The sequence below is a fragment of the Lissotriton vulgaris genome, chromosome 12, assembly GCF_964263255.1.
Source record: "Lissotriton vulgaris chromosome 12, aLisVul1.2, whole genome shotgun sequence".
In the NCBI taxonomy this organism is placed as follows: Eukaryota; Metazoa; Chordata; class Amphibia; order Caudata; family Salamandridae; genus Lissotriton; species Lissotriton vulgaris.
Genome location: NC_141700.1, coordinates 26,755,484 through 26,782,393, shown reverse-complemented (window position 1 = coordinate 26,782,393; position 26,910 = coordinate 26,755,484). Strand labels below are relative to the sequence as shown.

The following is a 26,910-nucleotide window of genomic DNA, read 5'->3' as shown; positions in this document are numbered from 1 at the left end:
GCAGACCATCACCATTGGCAATCGAATAAGTCCCAAGGGTGAGACGGATCTGCTTTGCCAATACTTTTTGCTACTCGATGTGTGTTCTCCATCACACCCTGCATACAGTGGCTCCCATACCCAGATCCTGTTGGAGACAGGAGATCCTACCTACTCTGAGAATATCATGGCAGATAACACTGTGAACTTATGGTAATGCATAAAAGACCTCAAGACCAGATCCAGGGTGCACGTGGTAAAAGGTAAACATTTATATTCAGCGAACAAGCATCCCACTAATGAAATAAAGTGTGAGAAGTAGGACGCAAGGGAGAGTCATTGAAGCAAAACAAACATTTCTGTGCTAAAGTCACATCTCCATTACCGACGGAATATCCAAAATATATAACACCTCTCTTGGCCATCCTCAAATTTACATGGACATGCATGGCTTGACTCTCCAAAGTCCTTGTCTGCTCCAGATCCCTGTGGTGTGGCCAGAGTGCCATGGGCCCTGCACGCAAGGAAAGCTGCTCTACCTTTAGTCCATTAGGAGAGTAAGAAACAAGACGTGATCTGGCAGCAGTTGACACTGCCAGATCACTGCAGGTGATCAGACATTCAAGCCTCTTGTAGCAGCCAATTGACCCACTAGGCAAGGAACTGAGCAAGTAACTGAAAAACAAGGCCTACATGTTGCCCCGTCTACCAAAAGAGATACCTGGAAGCCTGCATAGGTTATCTAGTTCTCTCTGGCTTCCTCCCCTCAAATATCGAAACCCACCCATTCAGTCTTGCTAAGTCTTCCCCCAGCCCAGAGCTCCGTTTTGTCCATGACATGGGCTTTTTTAAATCAATTTCCTCCCCACCCAGCGGTAGAAGTGGGCGGGGACGGAAGGGCACGGCGTGCCCCTACTTCTAAAAATAATTTCAGCCCGTTCCCCTACTTCTTTCTTTGAAAAAAGCATCCCGGGACGGAGAGAATAGTCCTACTAAAAAACTATAACTTTTTTTTCTGCTTCCAGGGGCTGCTCGCACTTCTCTGTTGAACTCCAGAGGCTGCAGCAGCCCCTCCCTGAGCTCGCACAGACTGTGGGAGGCCCATTGTCATTCCGATTGAGGCTGATTATCCCCTTTGGAATGACAATGCGCCACCCGCTGCCTGCCTTTAGCACATGCCAGTGAGATCTGCATGAGGTGTCTCTGGTCAGGCCATGGCTCGTTGTGCAACAAATATACGAGATGGGTCCGCAAATGTGTAGTCAAAACTTTAAAACAATCCCGCTGGGGCGTGAGAGGTGCGCTGTGGGCAATGTAGTCTGCTGTTTGGAAAACACAACCCTGACGTCGACGACGCGGAGGAGGCGAGGAAAAGCATTACATTCGATCAAGCTATTTTTATAGACAGTATACTTGTAAAAACACTTGTGGCTGTCAAAGGCGTGCCCGAGGGTGCTTGCTTCTTCTAATGCGTTTCATGGAATATATATTTTGCTGAGTGCTCTAAGCTGTGTTTTTATACGTGTGTTTTGCTGCTCGGTACGTGATGTATTAAAGGGGAAATCCGGCGAATATTACATTAGTCTCAACACCCAGCAGACGTAATTGAACAAGGGAACATCGTGGGGTGCCTATTTTTGGGGATTGTTCGAAATACAGGTCTTGATAAAGAGAACGGGGTTTTCCTTTAAACTGCCAGACCCCTTTAACTGGAGGACAACGTGATCTTAAGCCCTCCTCTGCGAACCTGTGGCCTTTAAGGTGTGAGGCTCTGCTCAGGGGAGAAGCCAGAAAATCAAAATGCCCCGAACTTTGAACTACACTTATAATGGCAAGCAGCACGTGATGAGAGTGTGCTTTGCACTCCCTAAAAGAGCGGCCTTCATTGCTCCATCCAACCAAGGGAGTAGTCAGAAAATTAGAATGCCCCCCATTTTGCAGTAAACCTCTGATGCACACCAAGCAAAATAAGTAAATGTGCCCATCCTCCACTCGAAGAAGTGACGGGGACAGGAGAAGTGAAGGGACGGGAGAAGGAGAAGTGAAGTGACGGGGACAGGAGAAGTGAAGTGACGGGGGCAGGAGCAGTGAACGGGGTAGAAGTGAAGGGACAGGAGAAGTGAAGGGACAGGAGAAGGAGAAGTGACGGGACAGGAGACGGAGAAGTGACGGGACAGGAGAAGTGACGGGGGCAGGAGAAGTGACGGGGGCAGGAGAAGTGACGGGGGCAGGAGAAGTGACGGGACAAGAGAAGGAGAAGTGACGGGACAGGAGAAGGAGAAGTGACGGGGACAGGAGAAGGAGAAGTGACGGGGGCAGGAGCAGTGAACGGGGCAGAAGTGAAGGGACAGGAGAAGGAGAAGTGACGGGACAGGAGAAGTGACGGGACAGGAGAAGTGACGGGGCAGGAGAAGTGACGGGGCAGGAGAAGTGACGGGGCAGGAGAAGTGACGGGACAAGAGAAGGAGAAGTGACGGGACAAGAGAAGGAGAAGTGACGGGACAAGAGAAGGAGAAGTGACGGGACAAGAGAAGGAGAAGTGACGGGACAGGAGAAGTGACGGGACAGGAGAAGTGAAGGGACAGGAGAAGGAGAAGTGAAGGGGACAGGAGAAGTGAAGGGGACAGGAGAAGTGAAGGGACAGGAGAAGTGAAGGGACAGGAGAAGGAGAAGTGAAGGGGACAGGAGAAGTGAAGGGGACAGGAGAAGTGACGGGGACAGGAGAAGTGACGGGGCAGGAGAAGTGACGGGACAAGAGAAGGAGAAGTGACGGGACAAGAGAAGGAGAAGTGACGGGACAAGAGAAGGAGAAGTGACGGGACAAGAGAAGGAGAAGTGACGGGACAGGAGAAGTGACGGGACAGGAGAAGTGACGGGACAGGAGAAGTGAAGGGACAGGAGAAGGAGAAGTGAAGGGGACAGGAGAAGTGAAGGGACAGGAGAAGGAGAAGTGAAGGGGACAGGAGAAGTGAAGGGGACAGGAGAAGTGAAGGGACAGGAGAAGGAGAAGTGAAGGGGACAGGAGAAGTGAAGGGGACAGGAGAAGTGAAGGGGACAGGAGAAGTGAAGGGGACAGGAGAAGTGAAGGGGACAGGAGAAGTGAAGGGGACAGGAGAAGTGAAGGGGACAGGAGAAGTGACGGGGACAGGAGAAGTGAAGGGGACAGGAGAAGTGAAGGGGACAGGAGAAGTGAAGGGGGCAGGAGAAGTGACGGGGGCAGGAGAAGTGACGGAGGCAGGAGAAGTGACGGGGGCAGGAGAAGTGACGGGGGCAGGAGAAGTGACGGGGGCAGGAGAAGGGAGGGGGCAGGACTGTTCCCATTGGGCGCAGAATCTAGACTGATTTGCATATGGCTGGGTCCAAACTGGAATGGCATGGTGAGCAAAGAAACAATGGATTTAGGCCCAGATCTCTGTACTGGGGTGAATGTCTGATATTGTTCTGCATTCTGCCCACCAGTTGTTCTTTTTGCTATATTATGATTGAGCAGCTAGCTGGCTGACGTGAATATGAAGGAGCCTTTGTGGGTTTCCGTGAGTCTAGATTCTCCTGAAGAGTTCCTTTCTCTTCTGAGCCCTGCTTAACCCATGTGTACATGAGGAGCCCTGTATTCATGACCTCAATGTTTGGACACAAAAAATAATCATGGATTTCTGAACATTGAGTAAAAGCATTAAGGTAACATGTTGTTCCTGCTTATATTTCACACGCTTTACATAAACCTGTATTCCCTATGAGTGTTTGCTTTTTCCTGAATTAAACCTCAAACATGTTTATCCATTGTTTTAATTAAACAACGTTATAAGCTGTAACTGGTCAGTGAAATGCTAAACGTACTAAAAATTGGAATGTTTTGCTATTTCTAGCCAGGTCCCTGACTCCGCCCACTGATTCAATCTTCGGTTATTCCCGCCCCGATTCTCCACCCACAGTTCCCCTACTTTTTTTCCCCACTTCGACCACTGTCCCCACCGCACTCTCCTCAAGCTGCTCTCTTGCTTCCCTGCCCACCTCCCAACCCAGGTCAAACAGGATTACTTTAGAAGCCATCCCAGAGTCATTGGATGATCATCCAACTACCTTAGAAGTCATTTACACGTCATCAGACATCATCAAGCTCTTGAAGTCATCAGCAAGCTGCAGAAGCTCAGCCTGATGATTTGAGGAGGACTTGAAAATGAGTATCTGATGACTTTAGTAGGTGTCATTATTCGTGATGATTTAACCCCTTCGATGCTCGTGTGCTGATGACGAGCTGAGCTCGTCATGTATCGCGGTTAATCGAAAACAGCCGCACAGCGCAAAAATAACCCCTGCACGCATGTGGTTAAGGATGTCTTGAAAATTAGTATCTGCTGACTTCAGAAGGTGTCATTATTCCTGATGATCTGAGGATGACTTTTAAATGACTCTCCGATAACTTAACAAGATGACATTGTTCCTGATGACTTTGGGGTGATTTGAAAATAAGCATCTGAATACTTCAAAGGTACTATTGTGTTTTCAATAAGATGTTTTTGCGTCTGGTGATTTTAACAGGAATTGCTTGTCTATTTAAATAGCACGTCCACCACTTTGGTTTCAGTTTTCCAGAAAAATGCAAACTGTTGGATAATTGCACAATGAATTGCAGATAAACGTCTGACCTCCTGCAGCTGGGAGCCCCAAAACCCAAACACACCCTGAACCCCCAAATTAACCCTTGCACCCCAAAACCCAAACACCCTGAACCCCAATATTAACCCTTGCACCCCAAAACCCAAACCCTAAAATTAACCCTTGCACCCCAAAACCCAAACACACCCTGAACTCCCAAATTAACCCTTGCACCCCAAAACCCAAACACACCCTGAACCCCAATATTAACCCTTGCACCCCAAACTCACCCTAAACCCTAAAAGTAACCCTGGCACCCCAAAATCCAAAACACCCTGAACCCCCAAATTAACCCTTGCACCCCAAAACCCAAACACACCCTGAACCCCCAAATTAACCCTTGCACCCCAAAACCCAAACACACCCTGAACCCCCAAATTAACCCTTGCCCCCAAACCCAAAAATTAACCCTGACACCCCAAAACACCCTGAACCCCCAAATTAACCCTTGCACCCCAAAACCCAAACACACCCTGAACCCCCAAGTTAACCCTTTCACCCCAAAACCCAAACACACCCTGAACCCCAATATTAACCCTTGCACCCCAAAACCCAAACACACCCTAAACCCTAAAATTAACCCTGGCACCCCAAAACCCAAACACACCCTGAACCCCCAAATTAACCCTTACACCCCAAAACCCAAACACACCCTGAACCCCAATATTAACCCTTGCACCCCAAAACCCAAACTCACCCTAAACCCTAAAATTAACCCTGGCACCCCAAAACCCAAACACACCCTGAACGCCCAAATTAACCCTTGCATGCCAAAACCCAAACACACCCTAAACCCTAAAATTAACCCTGGCACCCCAAAACCCAAACACACCCTAAACCCTAAAATTAACCCTGGCACCCCAAAACCCAAACACACTCTGAACCCCCAAATTAACCCTTGCATCCCAAACACATCCTAAACCCTAAAATTAACCATGGCACCCCAAAACCCAAACACACCCTGAACCCCCAAATTAACCCTTGCACCCCAAAACCTAAACACCCTGAACCCCCAAATTAACCCTTGCACCCAAAACCCAAACACACCCTAAAACCTCAAATTAACCCTGGCACCCCGAAACCTAGACACAACCTGAACCCCCAAATTAACCCTTGCACCCCAAAACCCAAACACACCCTAAACGCTAAAATTAACCCTGGCACCCCAAAACCCAAACACACCCTGAACCCCCAAATTAACCCTTGCATGCCAAAACCCAAACACACCCTAAACCCTAAAATTAACCCTGGCACCCCAAAACCCAAACACACCCTAAACCCTAAAATTAACCCTGGCACCCCAAAACCCAAACACACTCTGAACCCCCAAATTAACCCTTGCATCCCAAACACACCCTAAACCCTAAAATAACCATGGCACCCCAAAACCCAAACACACCCTGAACCCCCAAATTAACCCTTGCACCCCAAAACCCAAACACACCCTGAACCCCCAAATTAACCCTTGCACCCAAACCCAAACACACCCAAAAACCTCAAATTAACCCTGGCACCCCAAAACCCAGACACACCCTAAACGCCCAAATTAACCCTGGCACCCCAAAACCCAGACACACCCTAAACGCCCAAATTAACCCTTGCACCCCAAAACCCAAACACACCCCAAACCCTAAAATTAACCTGGCACCCCAAAACCCAAACACACCATGAACCCCCAAATTAACCCTTGCACTCAAAACCCAAACACACCCTAAACCCTCAAATTAACCCTTGCACCCCAAAACCCAAACACACCCTGATCCCCAATATAAAATTAACCCTGGCACCCCAAAACCCAAACACACCCTGAACCCCCAAATTAACCCTTGCACCCCAAACCCAAAAATTAACCCTGGCACCCCAAAACCCAAACACGCCCTGAACCCCCATACCCACCCTAAACCCTAAAATTAACCCTGGCACCCCAAAACCCAAACACACCCTGAACCCCCAAATTAACCCTTGCACACCAAACAAAAACACACCCTAAACCCTAATATTAACCCTTGTACCCTAAAACCCAAACACACCCTAAACCCTAAAATTAACCCTCGCACCCCAAACCCAAACATGCTCTAAACCCTTAAATTACACCTGGCCCCCCAAAACACAAACCCACCCTAAAATGACCATGTACGCCCTAAAATCCAAAAGCCCTACAAACCCCCAAACTGTTTATGAATGCGGAATGCCGGGAGGCGCTGCTGTGATTGCAAATGATACTTTCTGTACCCCCCAGGCTGCACTTCCTTCATAGAGTATTACCATAAACACATAGGGGCAGATTTACAAGCCCCTTGCGTCACTTTTAACATGGGAAAAGTGACGCAAAAGTGGCGCAAGGTTCTTGTAAATCTGCCTCATAGTTTAGTGGAATCCAATTGTTAGACTCATTAAACAACTGCGGACAGACCTTCTCATGGCCCGAGGAATAGGTCTTGCAAAGGAAAACAAGCTTTGTCGTCATGGTGACTGCCGAATTCACTCCATCACAATACTAAAATACATTTTTAAAAAGCACAGCTGCCTCGAACACAATGCCAAAATCACCTACTGTAAACCAACAGTCTGCCGGCCGGCTGGGACTCGAACCGCAGGTCCTCAATGGAGAGCAGCTGTCTCCCATTTGCTTATAAATATACCTGAAGCCGGAGGATTCCTCTTGCAAAAGCCTACGCACATCCGGGAGCGCCGGAAGTTACGTCATTGTTCTGCGGCAAGATCGAAGACCGCCGTGAGTGCAATGGAAAAGGGACACATGGATTGGCATCGGTTTCTTTATTTTTCCAACTCCACTTCCTTCATCGATTCCAGCGTATACTCAGGTAAGTGCTGCAGCTGCTACCAGGGGGTAGATGTTAGTCCATCGGTGCAAGCTCCACGCTATATCTGCACGCGCCCATCCTGGGTCAGAGCCCCCATGCATAGCGCTGCCTTTCTTAAAAAAGAGCAGCATCGATCCTCCGCTCTCGGTCCCAGCTGCTCAATTTCCGTCCCAGACCAGCTTCCTCCTTTTTCGGAAAGCGCGAGTTTTCATTAAGGGGCCAAATTCAGACGCAGCTCCCTGCATGTGTGTGCTTCGTACGTGTTATAATGAATGCCTGTGTTGCAATGTGTGTGCATTATGTGTGTTTGATGTTTGTCTGTATCAGCCTGCCTGCTTGTTTAATATGCACCTTTTGTGTTTGAGCATGTGTATTTTTGTGTATGTGTGACGTAGTGCGTGCCTGTGTAAGTTGTGGAAAATTGCAAAAAAGGATAAATAATGTGTTTTACAGCAAGTTCTTCGCCGTAAGGAAAAATAAATCACTGCCCGTGTATTCTAGGTCCCATGTTGGTTCCAAGTGCACCTGCGTGTATTCTAGATTCTCGACCAAATGGAACAGTTTTCGATCAACTTAAAAGTTGTCAATCAAAGAAGGCTAAACGCATTTATTTATGTTAATACTGTATATTGTTGAGCATTACTTGTGTCCTTGCAACTTGTAGTGAGCTTTCATTACTTAATGAATGTGTGCTCTATTGTTGAATCCTGGTCACGTTCCCCAAGTTGTGTAGTGTGCAGAGCAGCACATCTTCTAAAACACTGGCAGTGTTCATGGATGCGTTTCAAAGCATAAGGATAAATGCTTCAAATAACTTGGCCGTTGTAATGCTGGTTCCTTATTTTGTTTGCTATTTGTGTAATTGAAAGGGCTGGTTGCCTGTGGCGATTGAGGTTTACCCCCTATTTAGGAAACGTAGTCAGACGCATTCCAACATCTTGCAATATCTACTTTCGCAAAACTGGCTATCATTCTGGTTTCGTTCCATGTGCATGCAATGTTTTTAACTCGTTTGTGTATATTATTAAGACAGGGCCAATTACGTATTCCCTGTTTGCGCTAATTTACCTTGACCGCTAAGATCTCTGTAAAAATGAAGCCGGTCTTGTTACATCTGCCACTATCGATCCCAGCCATATATTATCCAGTTACAACCTGACCTACTGCTAAAGTATTGAGGCAGAGGGATCGAGCCCTAAGATAAATCGCATTAATATTTCCTATTAATTCCACCCATTGGGTTTCAATAATGGCCAAGCGGCACTCGGCCCCAGGAGCCTGCGTGTCCTGGTGGCGGTGTTTACACAGCGGCTGAGACGCGGTAAATCATCTATCTGCCTTAATGGAGGATCATGTGTTAAATATTTATACGGTGAAAGCACGCACAAGTTGCAGTAACGCGTGCCTTCCCCATTGATTGAGATCTTTTTAAGAGGTTTCCCCATGCCCTCTTCTCGTTTGAACTGCGGGTACTGCATGTGTCAACGAGGTATGGGATCCCTTTGTTAAATTGCATCTCTTACCAAACTTCCAAACACCTCTGGCAAAACACTTATAAGGTCCAAGAGGGGAGACCTATTGGCTATGCCAATGCTTTTGCTTTATGTATTTGCCTTTGTAATGTCTTTTTGTTTCATTTATAAAGCCATTACATATTGCACAATTAACGTACAATACTACTAGCAAAGCTAATACCTTTAGCTTAATAAAAGGTGAAACCTATTGCATTTTTAACGCTTGTCCTTTCATGTTGGGGTGCTGGTGGGCAGAGGGTAGCAGGCATCTGACTCCCTATGCATCTGTGGGGATAGGTAACTTTCCCGTCACAAAACCCCGTGTGAAAGTTCACTTATTGATAGTTCTTCTATTTCTCTCACAATGCCTCTACTTTGCTATTACTATTTGCCCTGAGCAGCAAGACCTAAGCATACACTCTGGCTCTCCAAAAATAAAGTTGATTATTAGGTAATTTCCTCAATGGCCTTCAGTGCATGCTCAAACACTTCTTCTTTGTAGTCCAACATCTAGGCATATTAGATAGAAATTGCACCAGGTCAGTGTACTTTTTGGGGTGCTTTTCTCCAATTAAATCTGTTAATCAGTTTGATATGCTTTGTATTTTACCTCTGAAACTTAAACCACACACAAACTAATTCCTGATTTTTATATCTAGCAGGACATAATCATGGTTTCATTCAACGTCCTGTTTTTCACTTGCGATCATTCTGTGTGTGTTCGAAAAGATGGTGACTTCCTGCTTTTGGACAATCCCGGGGAAGTTCTTTGTAAATGGCTGGTAGAAAATCTAGATGAAGCTGGTCGGCCGATCACTGAAGAGAGAGATTTTAAAGCTATGATTCTGTTCCAATCATCTGGTAAGCACAATAAGTAAACCTTTATAATAAGTTTGCAACTGCAGGATAACGGTACAAATTACCAACCTGTTTCAGTAAAAACCTACATTTGTGATTAATTAATCCAATAATGGACAGTAAAAATGAACATGCAATGTCCCCACATATGCATTGGATTGCTCTCCAGAGACAAATGTAACACTTATGAAAAGGACTGAAACGTTTAGCTTGTGGCACTACTATAAGGCAGCCATTTTTGGATAAACTATTTTATTTAGGCAACTTTTTTCAGGAGGTTCAAGTTCAGGCTTACAATGTGTACTGTCTATTAAGGAAAACTTACTTGGTTATGGATAGATTGTACATTTGTCCTTTATTATCAATACCTCTTTATTTAAATATTATGGCTAGAGCGTGAATATATATTGCAAGTGGTCAATGTGTTTTTATCTGTTTTGAAGTTTATATGTAAATATATATTTTTTTTCTCTTGCTTTTTTTTTTTAGTGAAGAAACTGTGTCTAATGATTCAGGATATTTTTCAAGAGCTAATTGCAAGCTATTCTGCCACAACAGAGGGTCTAAAACAGATGTTACTTCAAGGCACTGGAGGAAAAGCAGATGTTAATGGACTGTGGCAATCGGGTAAGCACTGGTAGACTTAAGAGGGGGTTACGCGAACTACAAGAGGAAGAAATTGCAGAGAAAAGATGCAAGGACAAAAAAGCCAAGCAGAGTGGACTGGATTATATAAGAGTTGGTAACAAAGCTCATGCTGAAAGCACAACTTCTCAGCCTGGTGATGCAAGTTCGCGGATGAGTTTGCAGAAACTTGAAAACCTGGCCCTTTTAGCAGGGATGGCTAGTGTCCTTCATCAAAAATCCACAACTAAAAATGACGCATCAGACCGTGAAAATGAACTTGTCTTGGAGTCCCCGCTTAAATCCAAATATCAAGGACAAAAACATGCCTCCCTTTCACCACGTCATCCTAGAGCATGGGTACTCATAGTACGGCCCGCTGGGCAGGGGCGGCCCGGCAAGCCTTCCCTGGCGGCCCGCGGACCTTGCAGACATCCTACCAATGTATTTTTTTTTTCTTTTAAAGATTTTCTGCTGCAGCGCGACTCTGAGAGTCTCTGCTGCTCTGTGGGGGCCAGGCGATTCTCACTTAGCCAGAGTGGAGCTGCAGGGGCCTAAGATGAGGTGGAATACAACAAAGCTTCATTAGCATTCAAATGGCCTTTAACGACCTGTGAAGTGCTTGGGTGCGGCTGTGTGTCAGGAAGCTGTCTCACCCGGGTCTGACATACAGGCAGGGTGAGGTGACAGAGGGAGGTCGAGGGACATAGACAGAGGGAGGGATGGAAAGGGAGGGAGAGAGAGGGGAGAGGGAAAGGGAGGGAGAGGGACACAGAGAAAGGGAGACAGAGGGAGGGCGGCGACAAAGGGTGACGGAGGGAGTGAGGGTGACGGAGGGAGTGAGGGTGACGGAGGGAGTGAGGGTGACGGAGGGAGTGAGGGTGACGGAGGGAGTGAGGGTGACGGAGGGAGTGAGGGTGACGGAGGGAGTGAGGGTGACGGAGGGAGTGAGGGTGACGGAGGGAGGGAGTGAGGGTGACGGAGGGAGTGAGGGTGACGGAGGGAGTGAGGGTGACGGAGGGAGGGAGTGAGGGTGACGGAGGGAGTAAGGGCGACGGAGGGAGTAAGGGCGACGGAGGGAGTAAGGGCGACGGAGGGAGTAAGGGCGACAGAGGGAGTGTGGGCGAGGGAGTGAGAGGGGGAGGGAGTGAGAGGGGGAGGGAGTGAGAGAGACAGAGGGAGGGAGACAGAAGGAGGGAGTGAGAGTGAGAGTGAGGGAGAGGGAGTGGGAGGGAGTGAGAGGGGGAGGGCGTGAGAGAGAGAGACAGAGGGAGGGAGACAGAAGGAGGGGGAGAGGGAGGGAGGGAGTGAGAGAGGGATCAAGGGATGGAGAGAGGCAGCGAGAGAGGGAGGGAGAGAGGGAGCGAGGGATTGGGAGGGCGAGGTAGCGAGGGATGGAGAGAAAGAGGGAGGGAGGGAGATAGATGTGTGTATGCCGGGTGTGGTGGCGCAGTCGAAGAAGGCATCCGCTGCAGGGACCTGTGATCAACCTCATGGTCATAGGTTTTTTTGTTGATCTAGCCCCGCCCCCTCCCCCACTGACCCCGCCCCCACCGGTGCGGCCCTCGGAAACAAACCACACTGTAAATTTGGCCCCCGAGAGAAAGTTTGTGAGTACCCATGTCCTAGAGTAATCAACACTCTTTCTGAAAATATAATGGGGCCATTCTGATGTAATCAATAGCCATCCTGAAGCTGTCATAGGATCATCCAGGAATAATCCACACTCATCCAGAAATTGTCATGGGATCATTCCAGAGTAATCCACTTCCATCCTGGAGCGGTTATAGGATCATCCTGGAATAATTGACAGCCATCCTTAAATTAGCTAGAACCCATCCTGGAGTAATTCTCACTCATCCTGAAGTTGTCAATTAGTATTCGTGGAGTTGTAAAAGGTAATCACTCCCTGCCAGTAGAAGTCATCAGAACACCATCCTACTATAGTTTTTGTGATGAGTCTAGGTTCGTCGTCACATTTACATTTTTCGTCCTATAGGCATACTTCAGGATGGCTAGGGATGACTTCCCCAGATAATTGCAGGAATAACCTGCCTGTAATCATCAGATGAGTCCAGAATGACTCCAGGATGATCTTCCTTTTTGACATGGGAATTGTTCCCACCCCCATGCTGCCCATCCAGATGCAATTTGTTTTAAACACGTTTTTCAGAAGCTGTTCCCTTTTCAACAAGCATTTGCAATGCAATAGGTCTCGCATTTACGCGAGTTTGCGCTATTGGCATTGTAAATGACAATGCGTTTTATTTATGCTTCAAACCCAAAACGTGAATAAAAGGCATTGTCATTTACAATGCTGTTAGCTCAAACTCGCGTAAATACGAGATCCGTTACATTGCAAATGCTTCTTATTCTTCTTGTCTGTGATGGACAGGAAAAAGCAAGACAGCAAGAATTGAGGCGGTTACCAGGAAGGGAAATGCAGTCACGGCGTATTACTTTGTATAAATAACCACTGCCGTACAGTTTAGGAATATTGCAAGTCTCCTCGGAGTTCCTTCACCTTATAAATGAGCTCGGCCTTTGACCTCGTTCCTCTATGTACTCACTGAATTGCATCGTTATGCCACAGGGTGTATTTTATCCCACTATAACTACTGAAAAGTGGTTATGAAAGTATGTAGTAAAAGGGATGCTTAAAATCATCAGGTGTTAATTTTTGGAAAACAAATGTTAGGGTGAAAATAAATATAAGTGAATAAAAGACATTGTAGTAAAAGACAAAATAACAGCAGCCGAGTTGGATGTGTGGTTTCATGCTCGGTTCACTAGTTATCAGCAGTGTTTACTGCGCAGGCTTTGGGAGCAGTCCCATTATTGGCCCGAATGAGAAGCTGGAGGTGGGCCGGCGTTAGAGGTGTGGGGTGCAGGTCACTGGGACACTTCTGCACGGAATACCCACTAACCTATCCCCCTGTGCCTACACGCCTCCCTTTGGTAACCCTAGTGCCTTCATCGGTGCTTCAGCAGGCGCTATAGTCCCCGTCCGCTCCCACCCCGGGCAGTGGCTGAAGATCTCACCTCCAATAATCCCGGCTTCTGAGGTCCGCTAGTTGCACGGACAGACCCCCTGAATCCAGTTTAATATCTCACTTTCATATTTTAACAGGTGTTAGCACTTCCGGGTCGCATAACAACCAATGACACGGCTGAACGTACTCTGGGCGGTACTCCTTATGTGTACGGGGGGGCGAAGATTGGAGCCTTGCGGTGCTCTCAGCCAATCCAAGGCCACCGCACAGGAGTCTGAAGTGCTGATTGGCTGCGGAGTCCACACGTCCCTTCTGCGAGCTCTCCTACAGCAGGCGGTACTCTGGTCGGGGCTAACCAGGGGTGTCTCGGTCGTGCAGGTGTCGGTGAAGGCTGTATCTGGCTGGGTAGGCCATGATACTTTCCCATGGGCAGCCAGAGTAGGGCCTTGGTGAGCAGACTGAGCAGTGGGTGGTCCCCGTCACCGCCTGTGCCCTACTGACAGCTGGGCGGGCTGTAGTGCCTGCTGCCTACGTTTCTGAGGTTCAACAAGGGCTGTCAGCCCCACGGGGGGCGCCAGGAAACCGGTGGCAGTTCTTTAACAGCAATTGTGCCAATGCGAGCTTAGTTTACGGACACTGGTTATTTCAGTTTGATGTGACAAGGGGTTAGATTTGAAAGCAGCAGCTGCTCCTTGGCATGTGTCAGCATGCAGACTTTTGAGGCTTGGTACCCATGCAAGGGACATGCTGCATGGCCCATTCCACAACAGGAGCACAGAGAGAAAACGGGCGCAGGTTGCCCTCCACTCACATTACTATTATCAACAAAACCTGCCCCTTGTCTGATGGGGTCTTTCAAACACCACCTACCTCCTTAATTAGTGAGGATGTTCATAGTACGGGACATGTCTGCAGTACTAACAAGGTGTGCCTATCTCCTTTCTTAAAATCCTGACTATGTCTGTGTGACCACAACTTCAAACCCCCTTCAACTTAAAAGGGTGTTCTAAAAAAGTGTGTGCGAGGAGGGAAGGAACCTCACGGAAGCGACCACCAGGGAACTGCTGACAGGTACTCGTCAGTGTGTTCCACTTTTCATCATCGGTGCCTTCCCACCTAAAAATAAATAATGTGTGAATAATGTGTGTAACTCAAGAGTGAAACTAACTACACAAAAATAACTGCAACCCGACCCCCTAGGCTGAAACACCTGAATTTGATGTTCCGACCCACTAAAAACAAGCTAGGCACCACTAGCACTATGATCAATTTTATTCGCTGCTGGGTGTCTGCTCATATTAAAAACCAAAAGCTACTGTTGAGCTTCGTTTTAACATATATGAAGCTAACATGTTTCATTGCCTATCAGTGTTTATTGGCAACTTCTTCAGGGCTAGGGGTCAGTCCACACCCTACTGTGACTTCACAGCCACAGAACCTGTGGAACACAGACACAAACGTAACCCAGAACAACAAACACAGAGTGACCCTAATCAGTAGTTGCCCCCAAAAAACAAAAATGCATTGCAATTTGCTCATTGGACATTGAATTTTTACCTGGTGGTTGCCACTTTCTGGCATACCTGCAGCCACCAGTATGTGGAAAATTAATACGGTTTGGTGAACATTATCTACGCCATCTTCCCTTTTGCCCCGATGCCACACTCTTTGTCGCACACACCCACCACTTTAGCTGCCTTGACCAGAACCACCCTCTGCACACCCCTGACCCCCAACACGGTTCCTCACCTACACAAGCACCCCCACGCACTGATCACTCCCGCTTTCACATGCCTTGCGCGTAAGCGGCAGCCATTTTGAGCACCATGGCCCCTCTGCCCCTCGCTGATAGCCAGCGCGTCTCTCTCTCTCTCTCTCTCTCTCTCTCTCTCTCTCTCTCTCTCTCTCTCTCTCTCTCCTAACCTCACAGGCATCCCCCGCACGCTGACAACCCCCTCGCTCTCACATGCCTTGGGTCATAAACCCCTCTTCAGCGCAGATCTGCCTCAGAATCCCATCCTGTTCCCAGCGCGACACCTCCCTTCATTCCTTTCATAGTCTCAGGCCCTTTGATGCAAACCCCCCTTTTCCTGTGTGCCCGTCTGTCTTCCCTGTTCCCAAGCCACCACCTGGCCCTGCGGATACTGTTTATTACCCCGTACAGTAGGAAACCTCCCCTCCCCCATCAAAAGACCCTCGAGCCGATCAAAAGCCCCCACTCTATGAGATCCGATCAAACTCCACACATTCCGTGAATCGGCGGAATGTCCAGCTGCGCGATAATTATCACCTGTTGTGACCGGGGTGGGGAATTCAACTGTAAATGTATGTGGGAACGGGCCTGAAGGGGAGATTCCTAGGATGTTCTTTCACATATCAAAGTGTTGCAAGAATGTGTTACGTGCATTAAAGATCATAAACCTGTGTATAAGAGGCCAGGCCTCAGAGACGTGGTTAGAGCACCTCGTGACGATACTTGCTGTCCGATTTGATGTGTTCTCCTCCGGAGAGAATAAACCCTCGTTTCCTGCCTTTCAGTCTCCAGCGCCTGCTTCTTCATTGATTAATATTGGTGGGTCATAGAGGCGACACCGCCGGGCAACACAAAAGGGTCTTTGGTTACTGGTTGTCTTATTACCCTTTTACAATTGGCGTCCCAAGTGTGGGGCCCATCAGCGACTCGTGGATCCAGCGGGAGAGGTCCTGACGACAGAGTGAACGACTGCAACGATCGGAAGGTACCCTATCCGATAGACCCTCGTCTGACAGCCGATCATCCGAACTTCACTGGTTCCGAACGGACCTCTCTCGAGTGATCTACGGTCCTGACTGGGAACCATCAGGAGTGCCACGAGGAGTACGAAAAGAAGAGGACGATCGGGCACTGAATTCGGAAGACAAGAAACTGTCCATACGGTCCGGGTAAGGTCGTATAAACACGACGAATTGCGGAATGATTGATAATTGATGAAAAATACTAGTATTATTCTTTGTTAATTTATTTGGAGTTTCGCTGTCGGCAAACGGAGAAACAACCGGCTCTCTCTTTGCAAGCAGTGAAGGATAGGTAACGCACCCGTCGTGCCTATCTTTCTCCCCCACTGATCAATTGCCCCTCCCCATTGATTAACTGTTACGGATCATTTTTCTGGAGATTCTCTGTCTGCAAAAAGGAAAGAATAGGTCCCCCTCTTTGCAGATAGTGAAAGGGTAGGTGACGCAGACCTTTGCGGGCCTACTTATTCTCCCCATTGACCATTTTTTATTTTTTATTTATTGACCAAACACTGATTGCCCGATATTGGTTCTTGATGTATTCACTGCCTGCAAACAACGTAGAATAGAAATATTCTGTTTAGTCTTTGCACGCAGTGATAAGATAGGTAGTGCTGACTATTATCCCCATTGTGATCCGTCATGCCTGTCTTCTCCCCACTGATGGATAGCTGGTTCAGCCCGGACCGTTTATTAGAGGTGGACCATCTAGCCCCGCTGGAAGGCACCCCTAATGAAGACATGTTCACAAAGTATGGATTAATCACCATAGCCTATATATAGTAAGCTATGGCACAAGTATACCAAAGCAAACCAAGAGAAACAGTGGCCACTGATAGGATCCTTCGATTTAGACAAAATAGAAACGGTAGAAATAGCCCTTCGTAATAATAAGACAACGCCTATTATGCTCGATAGTCTCGGTATGTGGCGCAAAGAAGCTACGCAACGAAAGGAAAGAGACGAAGTCAGAGTAGGTAAAGAAACGCGGCAGACAACCCTCCAAACGTCTGGTAGGCAAAAGGAAGGGCCAGCGACGACACAGTTCCGAGGATTAGACACAAAAAGAGAACGGTGTAAAGGGATGTGCCGACAGGACAACCCCGAGACACAACGACCCAAAAGTAATCCCCCGACACTATGCACAGGACGAACAGATTTAAGGCAAAACCAATGTGCTTTTTGTAAATGTCTCGGACACTGGAAAGCCCAATGCCCGACTCTACAGAACATAGGTAAGAGCGGAGGGCCGACAGAAATAACAGGCCGGCAGAAAGGGAAAAGGCGCGAGATAAAAACAAATCAGACTAACACGGACAGGACGGATAGAACCACCACGTTTGATTATGCTCGATGGCACAGATTTCGTCAGACCAATTTCAACTACATGTTTGAGTTCTGGGACTGATTGCTCCCTGTTGCCCCCCACCATTCTGAAAAACAAAAGCAATTACAGGCCTGCGTAGACAACCCCCCGTTAGAAAAAGGACTCCAGGAACCAAAGCATCTGATATATAATTTAGGATTTAATTACGATAAAGATAACACACAACCAACGATAAATAGAAAAACTAGTAAAAACATTCTTTAAAGTAAACTGTACTAATAGGAACAATACAAAACATATTACGCTCACTCCGGAAGTTCTCAAAATGTAACAAGTCAACGGTCCCGCCCATCCGGAAGGTGAAACACACAGCACGTGTGGGGCGGGGCCAGCCATCAGCCATAGACCAAAGGAAATCGCCGACGAGAAGGTACAGGAGGCTCCATGGACCGACATGAAATGGTCTTCCCATACTCTCCTTCCTGGGGTGACGTCCCTGGGCCACGAGTAGGGAGGGGGCGGATGCAGATGACCCCCTCCCTCGTATCTCCTGGTCCGGCCATCGCAAATTCCTCCGCTGAACTGGTGCAGGGGGGGCTGGGAGGGAGAGGCGACGCGGACGAGCCTCTCCCACCTCCACAGGTAGGAGGTTTCCCAGCCCTGGCCCGGCGCCGAAATCCTCCAGCCGGGCGACGGATATACTTGTGCAACACAGAACGTACAATGTCCGGCGGATCTATTTTCGCAGCACAGAACATACAATGTCCGACGGGCATACTTGTGCAGCACCGAACATACAATGGTCCCCCAAGAGTCGGAGTCAGGGGTGTAGGGTGGTCATCATGTGCACCCCTGATTCGAAGGGACGGCGTGGGATGCGCTGGGAGAGGGAGGCGGTGCGAACGAGCCTCCCTCACCTCCCCAGGTGGAGGCTCCACAGCTGCACCCTGACGCCCCGAACCAAATGTCCTGCTCCAACAGCATGGTGTTCTGTCTTTGTCGCCACAAGAAGTTTCTTCCACTCCTGAAAGACACGACGAAGGGCGGCGGCTGCAGGGTCTCAAAATGGCGTCTGGGCCCTCTGGAAGGCGGGTCTAGGCCGCTGGAGTAACTTTGTCCGGTATTGCAACTCGGGCGCTTGCCCGCCTGGGCACGAGCCCCCACCTCCGACAACATCCCCACAGCTTTGAAGATTCTACCAGAGTCCCAGAAGCCCTCGGCCTCTACAGGCTTCCGGTGGGGAACAACTGCCTTGATCACAAATGAAACGACCACGACATAGCCACAAGATGGTGGTGCTCTCGTGTCAGCACCAGCTTCAGTCTGAACCATCCGGGAACATTGTGGGCTAACGAATTCGAGTGAGTTCCGGCTGAACCTCAACGTGACCTGGTAGGGAAGATTCTACCTCCCTCCCCTTTTGATCGACGGTCCACATTACCAGCCCTCTGTTAGCACAGGTTTTTGAACTGCCGAAAGGGATTCTGGTGCAACCAACCCGGCATCGCCCAAAATGGCGCCGGTATCAATAGGAACTTACGGACACCTCGTGGTGTTCTTTGACTAACAAGACTTGATGTTCTGAGTTATGTATGTGAACGTTTGTACACTTGACGAAAAAGGGAGGAGGGTTCACTTGGCGAACATTTGAAAGGATCCCGTTAAAATGTTGATTTCAGTGTACGATTTATTATGATATTTATTGTAACCGATACATAACGTAGCTTGCGACGCACGCCCACGGTATACATCTAGGAAATGTGATTGCCATTAGTCTGACTGTGTTTCAATTTATGAAATAAATACCCTATGATCCCTCAATCATTAAAAGACGTTTTTAGTTTCTTGCAAATAACTAAGTAGACGTTTTTCAATGTTTTTAAATACTGCAAAATAGCCCCCCTACTGTATGTGCTTCAGCCATCGCCGTGTCCGACCAAATACGATTGCATTCACATATTTACTTACTGAACGATTATGCAAATGAAGGTTTTCCAAACTATGAACGGGTATCGCATACTTTTGTAAATGTGGGAATCGTCGGGAGGGCTATTCTGTGCGCAACCGTTTTGCTCTCTTTTCAAGGTTATTAGAAAATGATTGTTCGGCCCTGGATTGATGATCGAATCAAAAGGTATGATACGCTGCCTCCAAATATGCGACTAGGCTCAGGAACTAATGCATGAAGAAGGACCTCGACTTCTGAGAATGGGTAAAGTAAAGCAGTGTGAATGATAGAATGTTATAAAGGTACGGTGCTCGAAGGTACTAAGGGACAGGGTTGACCGAAGAACTGATATGCCTTAGAACATCACAGCTTTGTTAATGATTTAAGGATCCCGATGGCTAGATACATCTACAAAACCAGGTACCTCGCGCTAGGCGCCTCTGATTCCTCTTTTTAGCGTTTCCCTACACACGATCTATAATGCCACCCTCGAACTCCCCATGAACAACCTATCACACTGCCCGCCCCCTTGACTTCAGAAACCAAATCCCTAGGGATTATATCCCGAGAAGATAAGTACGAGTATGTGGTAAGTAAATAACTTCCGTGCCCGTACATTTGATATGCTCGAATGTTGTCCCCCCTCCCTTTTCTTCCTTTTTCTCCCTCTACAGGTTACATTGGAATAACGACCAGGGTATAGTAAAGATCTGGAGCCACGCCATGTCCGATACATGAAGCGGACCTACGCTGCAAGATGGCACCTAAAGACACCCGACTCAATGCATGTCCTTATGTACCTGGCCTAATGCTCTTCCGTCCCAAACTGCATGCTTTCTACATTCTAACACAAACCCAAAATGTCTCATGTTGGGTAATGCACTGAATAGCCTAAATAGTACATGGCCACTCTCCATACCACGTGTACTATTTAGCCTATTGTTGATCTCTCTCTCTCCCTCTCTATCTGTCTCTCTCTATCTGCCTCTCTCTATCTCTCTCTCTCTCTCTCCTCCACTCTTTCACTCTTCCTAGCGACTGGCACCTAATTGGCGAACCACTACCCCTGGTGCACCACCTGATTGGCTCCAAATACCACAAGTATTTGCACAAATTTGTCTTAAATAAAAATTGCATCGATACCACGTGACTACCTCTCCTTTTCTGCTAAATATTGATGAAACCTAGATTGACCGAAAAGAAAGGGACAGGTAAGACGACTAAGGTTCTCTAATCTGACCCATTTTGAGGGAACTATTTGTCAGTGGCCTCCATGATAAAATATCTCCGGTAAACGCGACCTTCCCTGTCCCGAAATTATCTCAACGCCCAAACAGTAAAAGTGATCGAGACATCCCCGTTTTCCCAGAATGCCCCCAGTTTTGTATCAACTGCCCGGGACGAGAGTTTGAAAAAAAAAATGTCCCTTGCCCCAGTTCGCTATATTCCTAGTTGTTTCCCATTAGACCTCGCTCACCCCAAGGATGGGTTGAACAGTCATCACGAGTCCGAGTTTTTAATAAAGTAGCCAGGTTGTAAGAAACTATGTAGAATTTAGAATGATGTTTACAAAGCTAAAATTAGATCGAAAAATGAAAGAACTTGTTGCAGTAAACCTTGTTGAAAATAAGATGTTCAGCTGAAAGATAGGACGCATTGATGTAATGGAGAATCGTTTAGCCTATGTTCATTCCTCAGAAGGATGCCTATCAGACTATGGTGAATAACACGTTGCACTTTTCCGTAAAATACAAAGCCCTGAAGACCGGTCTAGCCTTGCAAGACTCGTACTAGGTAAATGGGTCTCTACCAGGAGAACTGACATGACTGTAATAAACTAATGCAATGAATGGGTATCAGACCTCGTACCACGACAAATGAATGTAATAAACCGACAAAACGCCAAAGAAATAGCCACAAAGGGAAGTTGTTGGGAACCCAGCAAACCCATCATCAATTGTTTATACGTTGGCTGTAGACCTCAATGTAGCGGATGTTTACCCCAGTTGCTTGGTGTTGGGAGAGAAATAGATTTACGTAATTACCTTCCTCTGCAAAATCTCTAAAGACTGTCTTTTCAAACTCATTTAAGGGTACCACTGTCGGAGGAGAAAGAGACCGGATGTGGGAGCACGCGGCCTGACTGCAGATCGTGGAACCTCGGCGACGGAGGCCAAGGCGAGACCACAACAGTAAGGAGTCGCAGGAAGAGGCACTGTTTTCGACAAAACTAAAGGAAAGGGCTGACCTGAGGCCCCTGCTCTATGATCGGACGTGTGCCGAAAAGTCCCGCTCTCTGAACGTGATTATGGACCCGCCTGTCTAAAATTTTCCGTCCCCCTGGTCTGTTCCCGATCTGGCCCTGCTCCATCCCCTCCTCCTCCGACCTGCCATAAGGACTATTCACACACCCCCCTCCCTCCACCTGAACTTTCAAAATCCTCTAAATCCTACTGTGCCATCCGGAGAAGGGTATTTCCTGCGTCAAAAGGGAGGGAGCCCCGACTAAGTAGACCACGAACTGTGTTAAATCTCAGAACGGTGACCTAAAAACACCACCAAGGGTCACCCCAAAGAGAAGCTAAACGAAGTATGTGGTTCTGCCCGGTACCGAGCACCTTGAAGATGATGGAAGCAACAGGAAATACCCACCACAGAAACCCAAGAACAGACAGACTCCACAACTCAAAGACAATTGCACCCTTCACCACAATCCTTTTCTGTCTCCTTCTAATGACCACACTCTGGATTATGGAAGAAAATGCATCTGCTCCAAAACCGTAACGCATTTCTCCCATGAGGTCTGGCGAAACAAAACAAAGACACTCTCCTGCCCGCAGACCTCCAACGGCTCAACCCACATGGACATTCCTACTAAAGAACGAATTGTAGTACAGGTGCTCAACAGTGCCAACAGAAGACGACAAAGAATGCTGAGAACTCACTAATAATGGTCTACGACCATAAGACACTGGGAACCCTGATTATTGTTTTTACTATGTCTCATTTCTCTCCCAACCACCATTGAATTGACTATGCTCCAACCGAGTACAAAAAGAACTTACTTACGTGGTAACCTATCGGCTCCTATTCCGAATGACTACAAGCATCTATGATCTGTACCCAACGCTCTCACTGCATAATTTTTGTCTGATATTGCATTACTATGACTTTCCTGCAACAAAGCTTAACGACGAGCCCGCCCACCAGATGAAAAGATTTTAAAAATGTGATGTTTATGTACAGTTCCTTCACCTGGGTTATCACTTCCTTACTTATGACCACAACAGTAGACCTAGATAGGAAATAGGCCAGCAAGATGTCTTAGAAATGTTAAAGGGAGGACTGTGGAAAATTAATACGGTTTGGTGAACATTATCTACGCCATCTTCCCTTTTGCCCCGATGCCACACTCTGTCGCACACACCCACCACTTTAGCTGCCTTGACCAGAACCACCCTCTGCACACCCCTGACCCCCAACACGGTTCCTCACCTACACAAGCACCCCCACGCACTGATCACTCCCGCTTTCACATGCCTTGCGCGTAAGCGGCAGCCATTTTGAGCACCATGGCCCCTCTGCCCCTCGCTGATAGCCAGCGCGCCTCTCTCTCTCTCTCTCTCTCTCCCTCCTAACCTCACAGACATACCCCGCACGCTGACAACCCCCTCGCTCTCACATGCCTTGGGTCATAAACCCCTCTTCAGCGCAGATCTGCCTCAGAATCCCATCCTGTTCCCAGCGCGACACCTCCCTTCATTCCTTTCATAGTCTCAGGCCCTTTGATGCAAACCCCCCCTTTTCCTGTGTGCCCGTCTGTCTTCTCTGTTCCCAAGCCACCACCTGGCCCTGCGGATACTGTTTATTACCCCGTACAGTAGGAAACCTCCCCTCCCCATCAAAAGACCCTCGAGCCGATCAAAAGCCCCCACTCTGAGATCCGATCAAACTCCACACATTCCGTGAATCGGCGGAATGTCCAGCTGCGCGATAATTATCACCTGTTGTGACCGGGGTGGGGAATTCAACTGTAAATGTATGTGGGAACGGGCCTGAAGGGGAGATTCCGAGGATGTTCTTTCACATATCAAAGTGTTGCAAGAATGTGTTACGTGCAATAAAGATCATAAACCTGTGTATAAGAGGCCAGGCCTCAGAGACGTGGTTAGAGCACCTCGTGACGATACTTGCTGTCCGATTTGATGTGTTCTCCGGAGAGAATAAACCCTCGTTTCCTGCCTTTCAGTCTCCAGCGCCTGCTTCTTCATTGATTAATATTGGTGGGTCATAGAGGCGACACCGCCGGGCAACACAAAAGGGTCTTTGGTTACTGGTTGTCTTATTACCCTTTTACAAGTATACAGAACGTGTACGCATCCACGTCTGTTGGTCCCAATCGCACTCCGTCAACCTGTAGATGGAATACATACATGTACTACCAGCTCAAGGCCCACGGCGTTTCTGTATGTTCACCAGTTTTGTATGTTTTTACTAGTGTTCAAATTCACCCCACCTCTGGTTATAACACCCTCATTAAGGGGTCCATCACTCCCACGCACTGCCTACTCATAGTGCATGATTCGTATAATAATTAGTTCTGCCGTGTGCTTTTACTCCCTCCTATTCATGTCACAATATTGCACCAAAAACATGCCATGTATGCTTCTTAGGACGGCCACATTATGCTCCTTAAACTATTCTCTCTAAGTACACAAACACCCTCTTACTGGACCTGTTACCAGCGTGTTCAGCGTAGAACTCCCCGCTCAGCATCTCTCCCAAACACGGGTCTTATTAAGACTCTCCCGGGCAGGCTCAGACGCTGTCATAGCGCGCACCCTCGCAAATCACGTGGTGCGCGACTATGGCGGCCATCTTGTAATGGGAAAAATATATATCGTGTATGTAATGATGCTATTTGGTCCTCACACAGCACACTGAGTCTGGTTGTCGTTGTGGAGTAGATTTATTAAACTAGAAAAGAATATACCCTCCCATAGAGCGCCGAGCGTCTAACCATGACAAGCTCCGGTCGCTACTGCCGATAGATAACTTTCGCGCCTCTCAGTTGGTAGCTTCTGCGCATGCGCGCGTCTCGCGCTCTAGCTACTGCGTGACGCGTCATCGCGTTACCGTCCGTAGGCTAGAGCGCAACACCACATATCTCCCCCCTTTTAAACACAAACAATAACAACTGCTAGAGTCTATCTCAATGTTCACTCATGTCGTAGTCTTTAAATCGGGAAGGCAGGTTTACTGTCCTCCCTGTGGGGGTGCGCCTTACCAGGTTGTATTCTTCACAGTTACCTCCCTCAAGGAGACTCCTAGTGTCCACCTGGCTCCCACTCTCCGTGTCTCCAGTCGGGACTTCGTTGTTTCCTGCCTCCACTGGTGTCTGTGATTCTTCGTTCGCATCTTCTTGCCTTTTCGCAAGCCCTTCCTCCTGATTACTTTCATCTCTCGGTATTTCCTCTTCTCCTCCGGATTGCAGCTCCTCCTCCTTGATCACCGGCCACTTCATGATCCTGTTGACTCTTGCCATGCGGTCTTGGGACCATACTTTCCCATCGCTGAGTAAGGCTGCTCTACCCCGCACTTCTCTAACTTGTAAGGGTTGACTGTACTTGCTCTCACCTTTCTTTTGAAGAGTTGGGAGTTTGACTCTAACCCACTCTCCCTTTTCTAGAAAGACATCCTTGGTGTTGCGTCGTCTGTTGTAGTGCTCAGCATACACTTTTTGAGCTTTTTCCAAATTGTGCTGTACCACCGCTGGAGACCATTTACTGGTCACAGTTTTCTCTCTCCACACTACATTGTCTCTCGTGAAAGGAAGGCGGCCCCTTAGGATCTGAAAAGGGCTGTACCCTAGTACTGTCGGGGTAATCCTGTATGCCCACAACATGTTTTGGACTTCGGTCTCCCAATCTTTGCCTTGCATTATGGCTGCTTGTATAGACCCCATCAGTACTCGGTTGAACCGTTCTACTTGTCCATTACATGCGGGGTGATAGATTGCTGTGTGCTTCGATTTTATTCCGTTTCTTTTCATGTACCGGACCCATTTGTCCGAGACAAACTGTGGGCCGTTGTCACTCAGTATAGTCTTCGGTATACCTTCCCTCAAGAACAGTGAGGTGAGGAACTTTAGAACTGTTTCAGTGTCCATGGATTCTTGCACATCTATCTCTGGCCATTTAGAGTATTTGTCCACGACCACACACAGGTACTTATTGATGCCTCTGTTGTCGAGCACAGGTCGTAGGATGTCCATTGCGATATCCTCCCACGGGTTCTGGGGACGGTCAAATTCTCCCAGCGCAGGTCTCAGTGGCCAGAGTATTTTGTCCGCTCCTTGGCACTGAACACATTCTCTCACTTGCCTTTCTATCTGGCTGTCCATGGCCGGCCACCAATACATCTGTTTCACTCTGATTTTTGTCTTTACGATACCAAGGTGCCCTTCGTGGAGTTGTTTCAATAGTGCAGGGATTATGGACCCCGGCGGTACTACTCTGTCCCCTCGGTACAGGAATATGCCTGAATCACTCAACGACAGCTCTTCCCGAACCTCATAGTACTTTCTCATTTTCGCCTTTAGATTCCGCTTGTCCGGCCACCCAGAGGTGAGATATCGCTTGACTTCTGCTATCTCACGGTCATGCGTGTACGCCTCGGTCCATTCTTGCTTGCTTATCGTCGTCTCCGTGTCAACCATGTCTGCTACCATCTCGTCCGTGTCCGGTGAGGTCACCGGGGCCTCCTCCATGGCGGAAGCTCTACTTAAGTAGTCTGCAACTTTGTTCTGTGTCCCTGGCAGGTACTCTACATCGTATGTGTAGTCTAACAACTTGAGTGTCATCTTGGCAATGCGTGGTGTGGCCGGATGACGTTAGGACCTTGACCAAAGGCTTGTGGTCGGTTTGTAGTTTGAACCTGGTTCCCCAGATAAATTGCCTGAACTTCCCCATAGCCCATGTGACAGCCAGCATTTCTTTTTCGATGACGCTATATCTTTGTTCGGTGGGGGATAGGGCCCGAGATGCAAAACTGATGGTCTCAACGGTGCCGTCCACTCTCTCCTGAGCAAGCACTGCTCCTAAGCCTTTGTCACTGGCGTCTGTCGTTAGGATGGTGCTGCCAGGGGGGTCATAGCCTTGCAAAGGTACCGCTTCGCTGATGTCTTTCTTCAATGCAACGAATTCGCACTGTGCTTCTGCATCCCACTCAAATTTAGATTTGTCTCTGATGAGCTGGCGAAGCTTATATGTTTTTGTGGCAAAGTGTCTTACAAATTTACTATAGTATTCGGCCATTCCGAGAAACAACCGAACTTCCTCTTGTTGATTGGGGCTCTGGCTTCATTGATGGCTCTCACATTCTGCTGCTTAGGGAGTATGCCCTGACTCCC

The 26,910-nt window shown here is 48.0% G+C and overlaps 2 protein-coding genes across 7 annotated transcripts in view; one reads left to right on the top strand and one right to left on the bottom strand.

The window, feature by feature from the left end:
* The window catches only part of BABAM1 (BRISC and BRCA1 A complex member 1), a 47,459-nt gene extending 40,135 nt beyond the window's left edge, over nt 1-7,324 (bottom strand). The window contains exon 1 of one of the 4 annotated variants that reach the window (XM_086946820.1): nt 7,190-7,324. The gene's annotated coding sequence lies outside the window, so the exon portion shown is untranslated. Of the gene's footprint in view, nt 1-7,185 lie in introns of all 4 variants that reach the window. The other 3 variants (XM_086946821.1, XM_086946823.1, XM_086946822.1) reach the window with 3 other exon arrangements.
* Nucleotides 7,325-7,351: 27 nt separating this feature from the next.
* LOC147673110 (uncharacterized) lies at nt 7,352-21,797 on the top strand. 3 transcript variants are annotated; one of them, XM_086946825.1, is made up of 4 exons: nt 7,352-7,460; nt 9,637-9,835; nt 10,322-10,459; nt 21,592-21,797. In XM_086946825.1, the coding sequence occupies exons 2-4, from the start codon at nt 9,646-9,648 to the stop codon at nt 21,693-21,695; spliced, it is 432 nt and encodes a 143-aa protein (XP_086802951.1). In that variant the 5' UTR covers nt 7,352-7,460; nt 9,637-9,645; the 3' UTR covers nt 21,696-21,797. The 3 variants fall into 3 exon arrangements, with proteins under 3 accessions (XP_086802951.1, XP_086802950.1, XP_086802952.1); XM_086946824.1 differs by having other exon boundaries at nt 9,634-9,835; XM_086946826.1 differs by lacking the exon at nt 9,637-9,835 and having other exon boundaries at nt 7,379-7,460.
* Nucleotides 21,798-26,910: the final 5,113 nt, after the last annotated feature.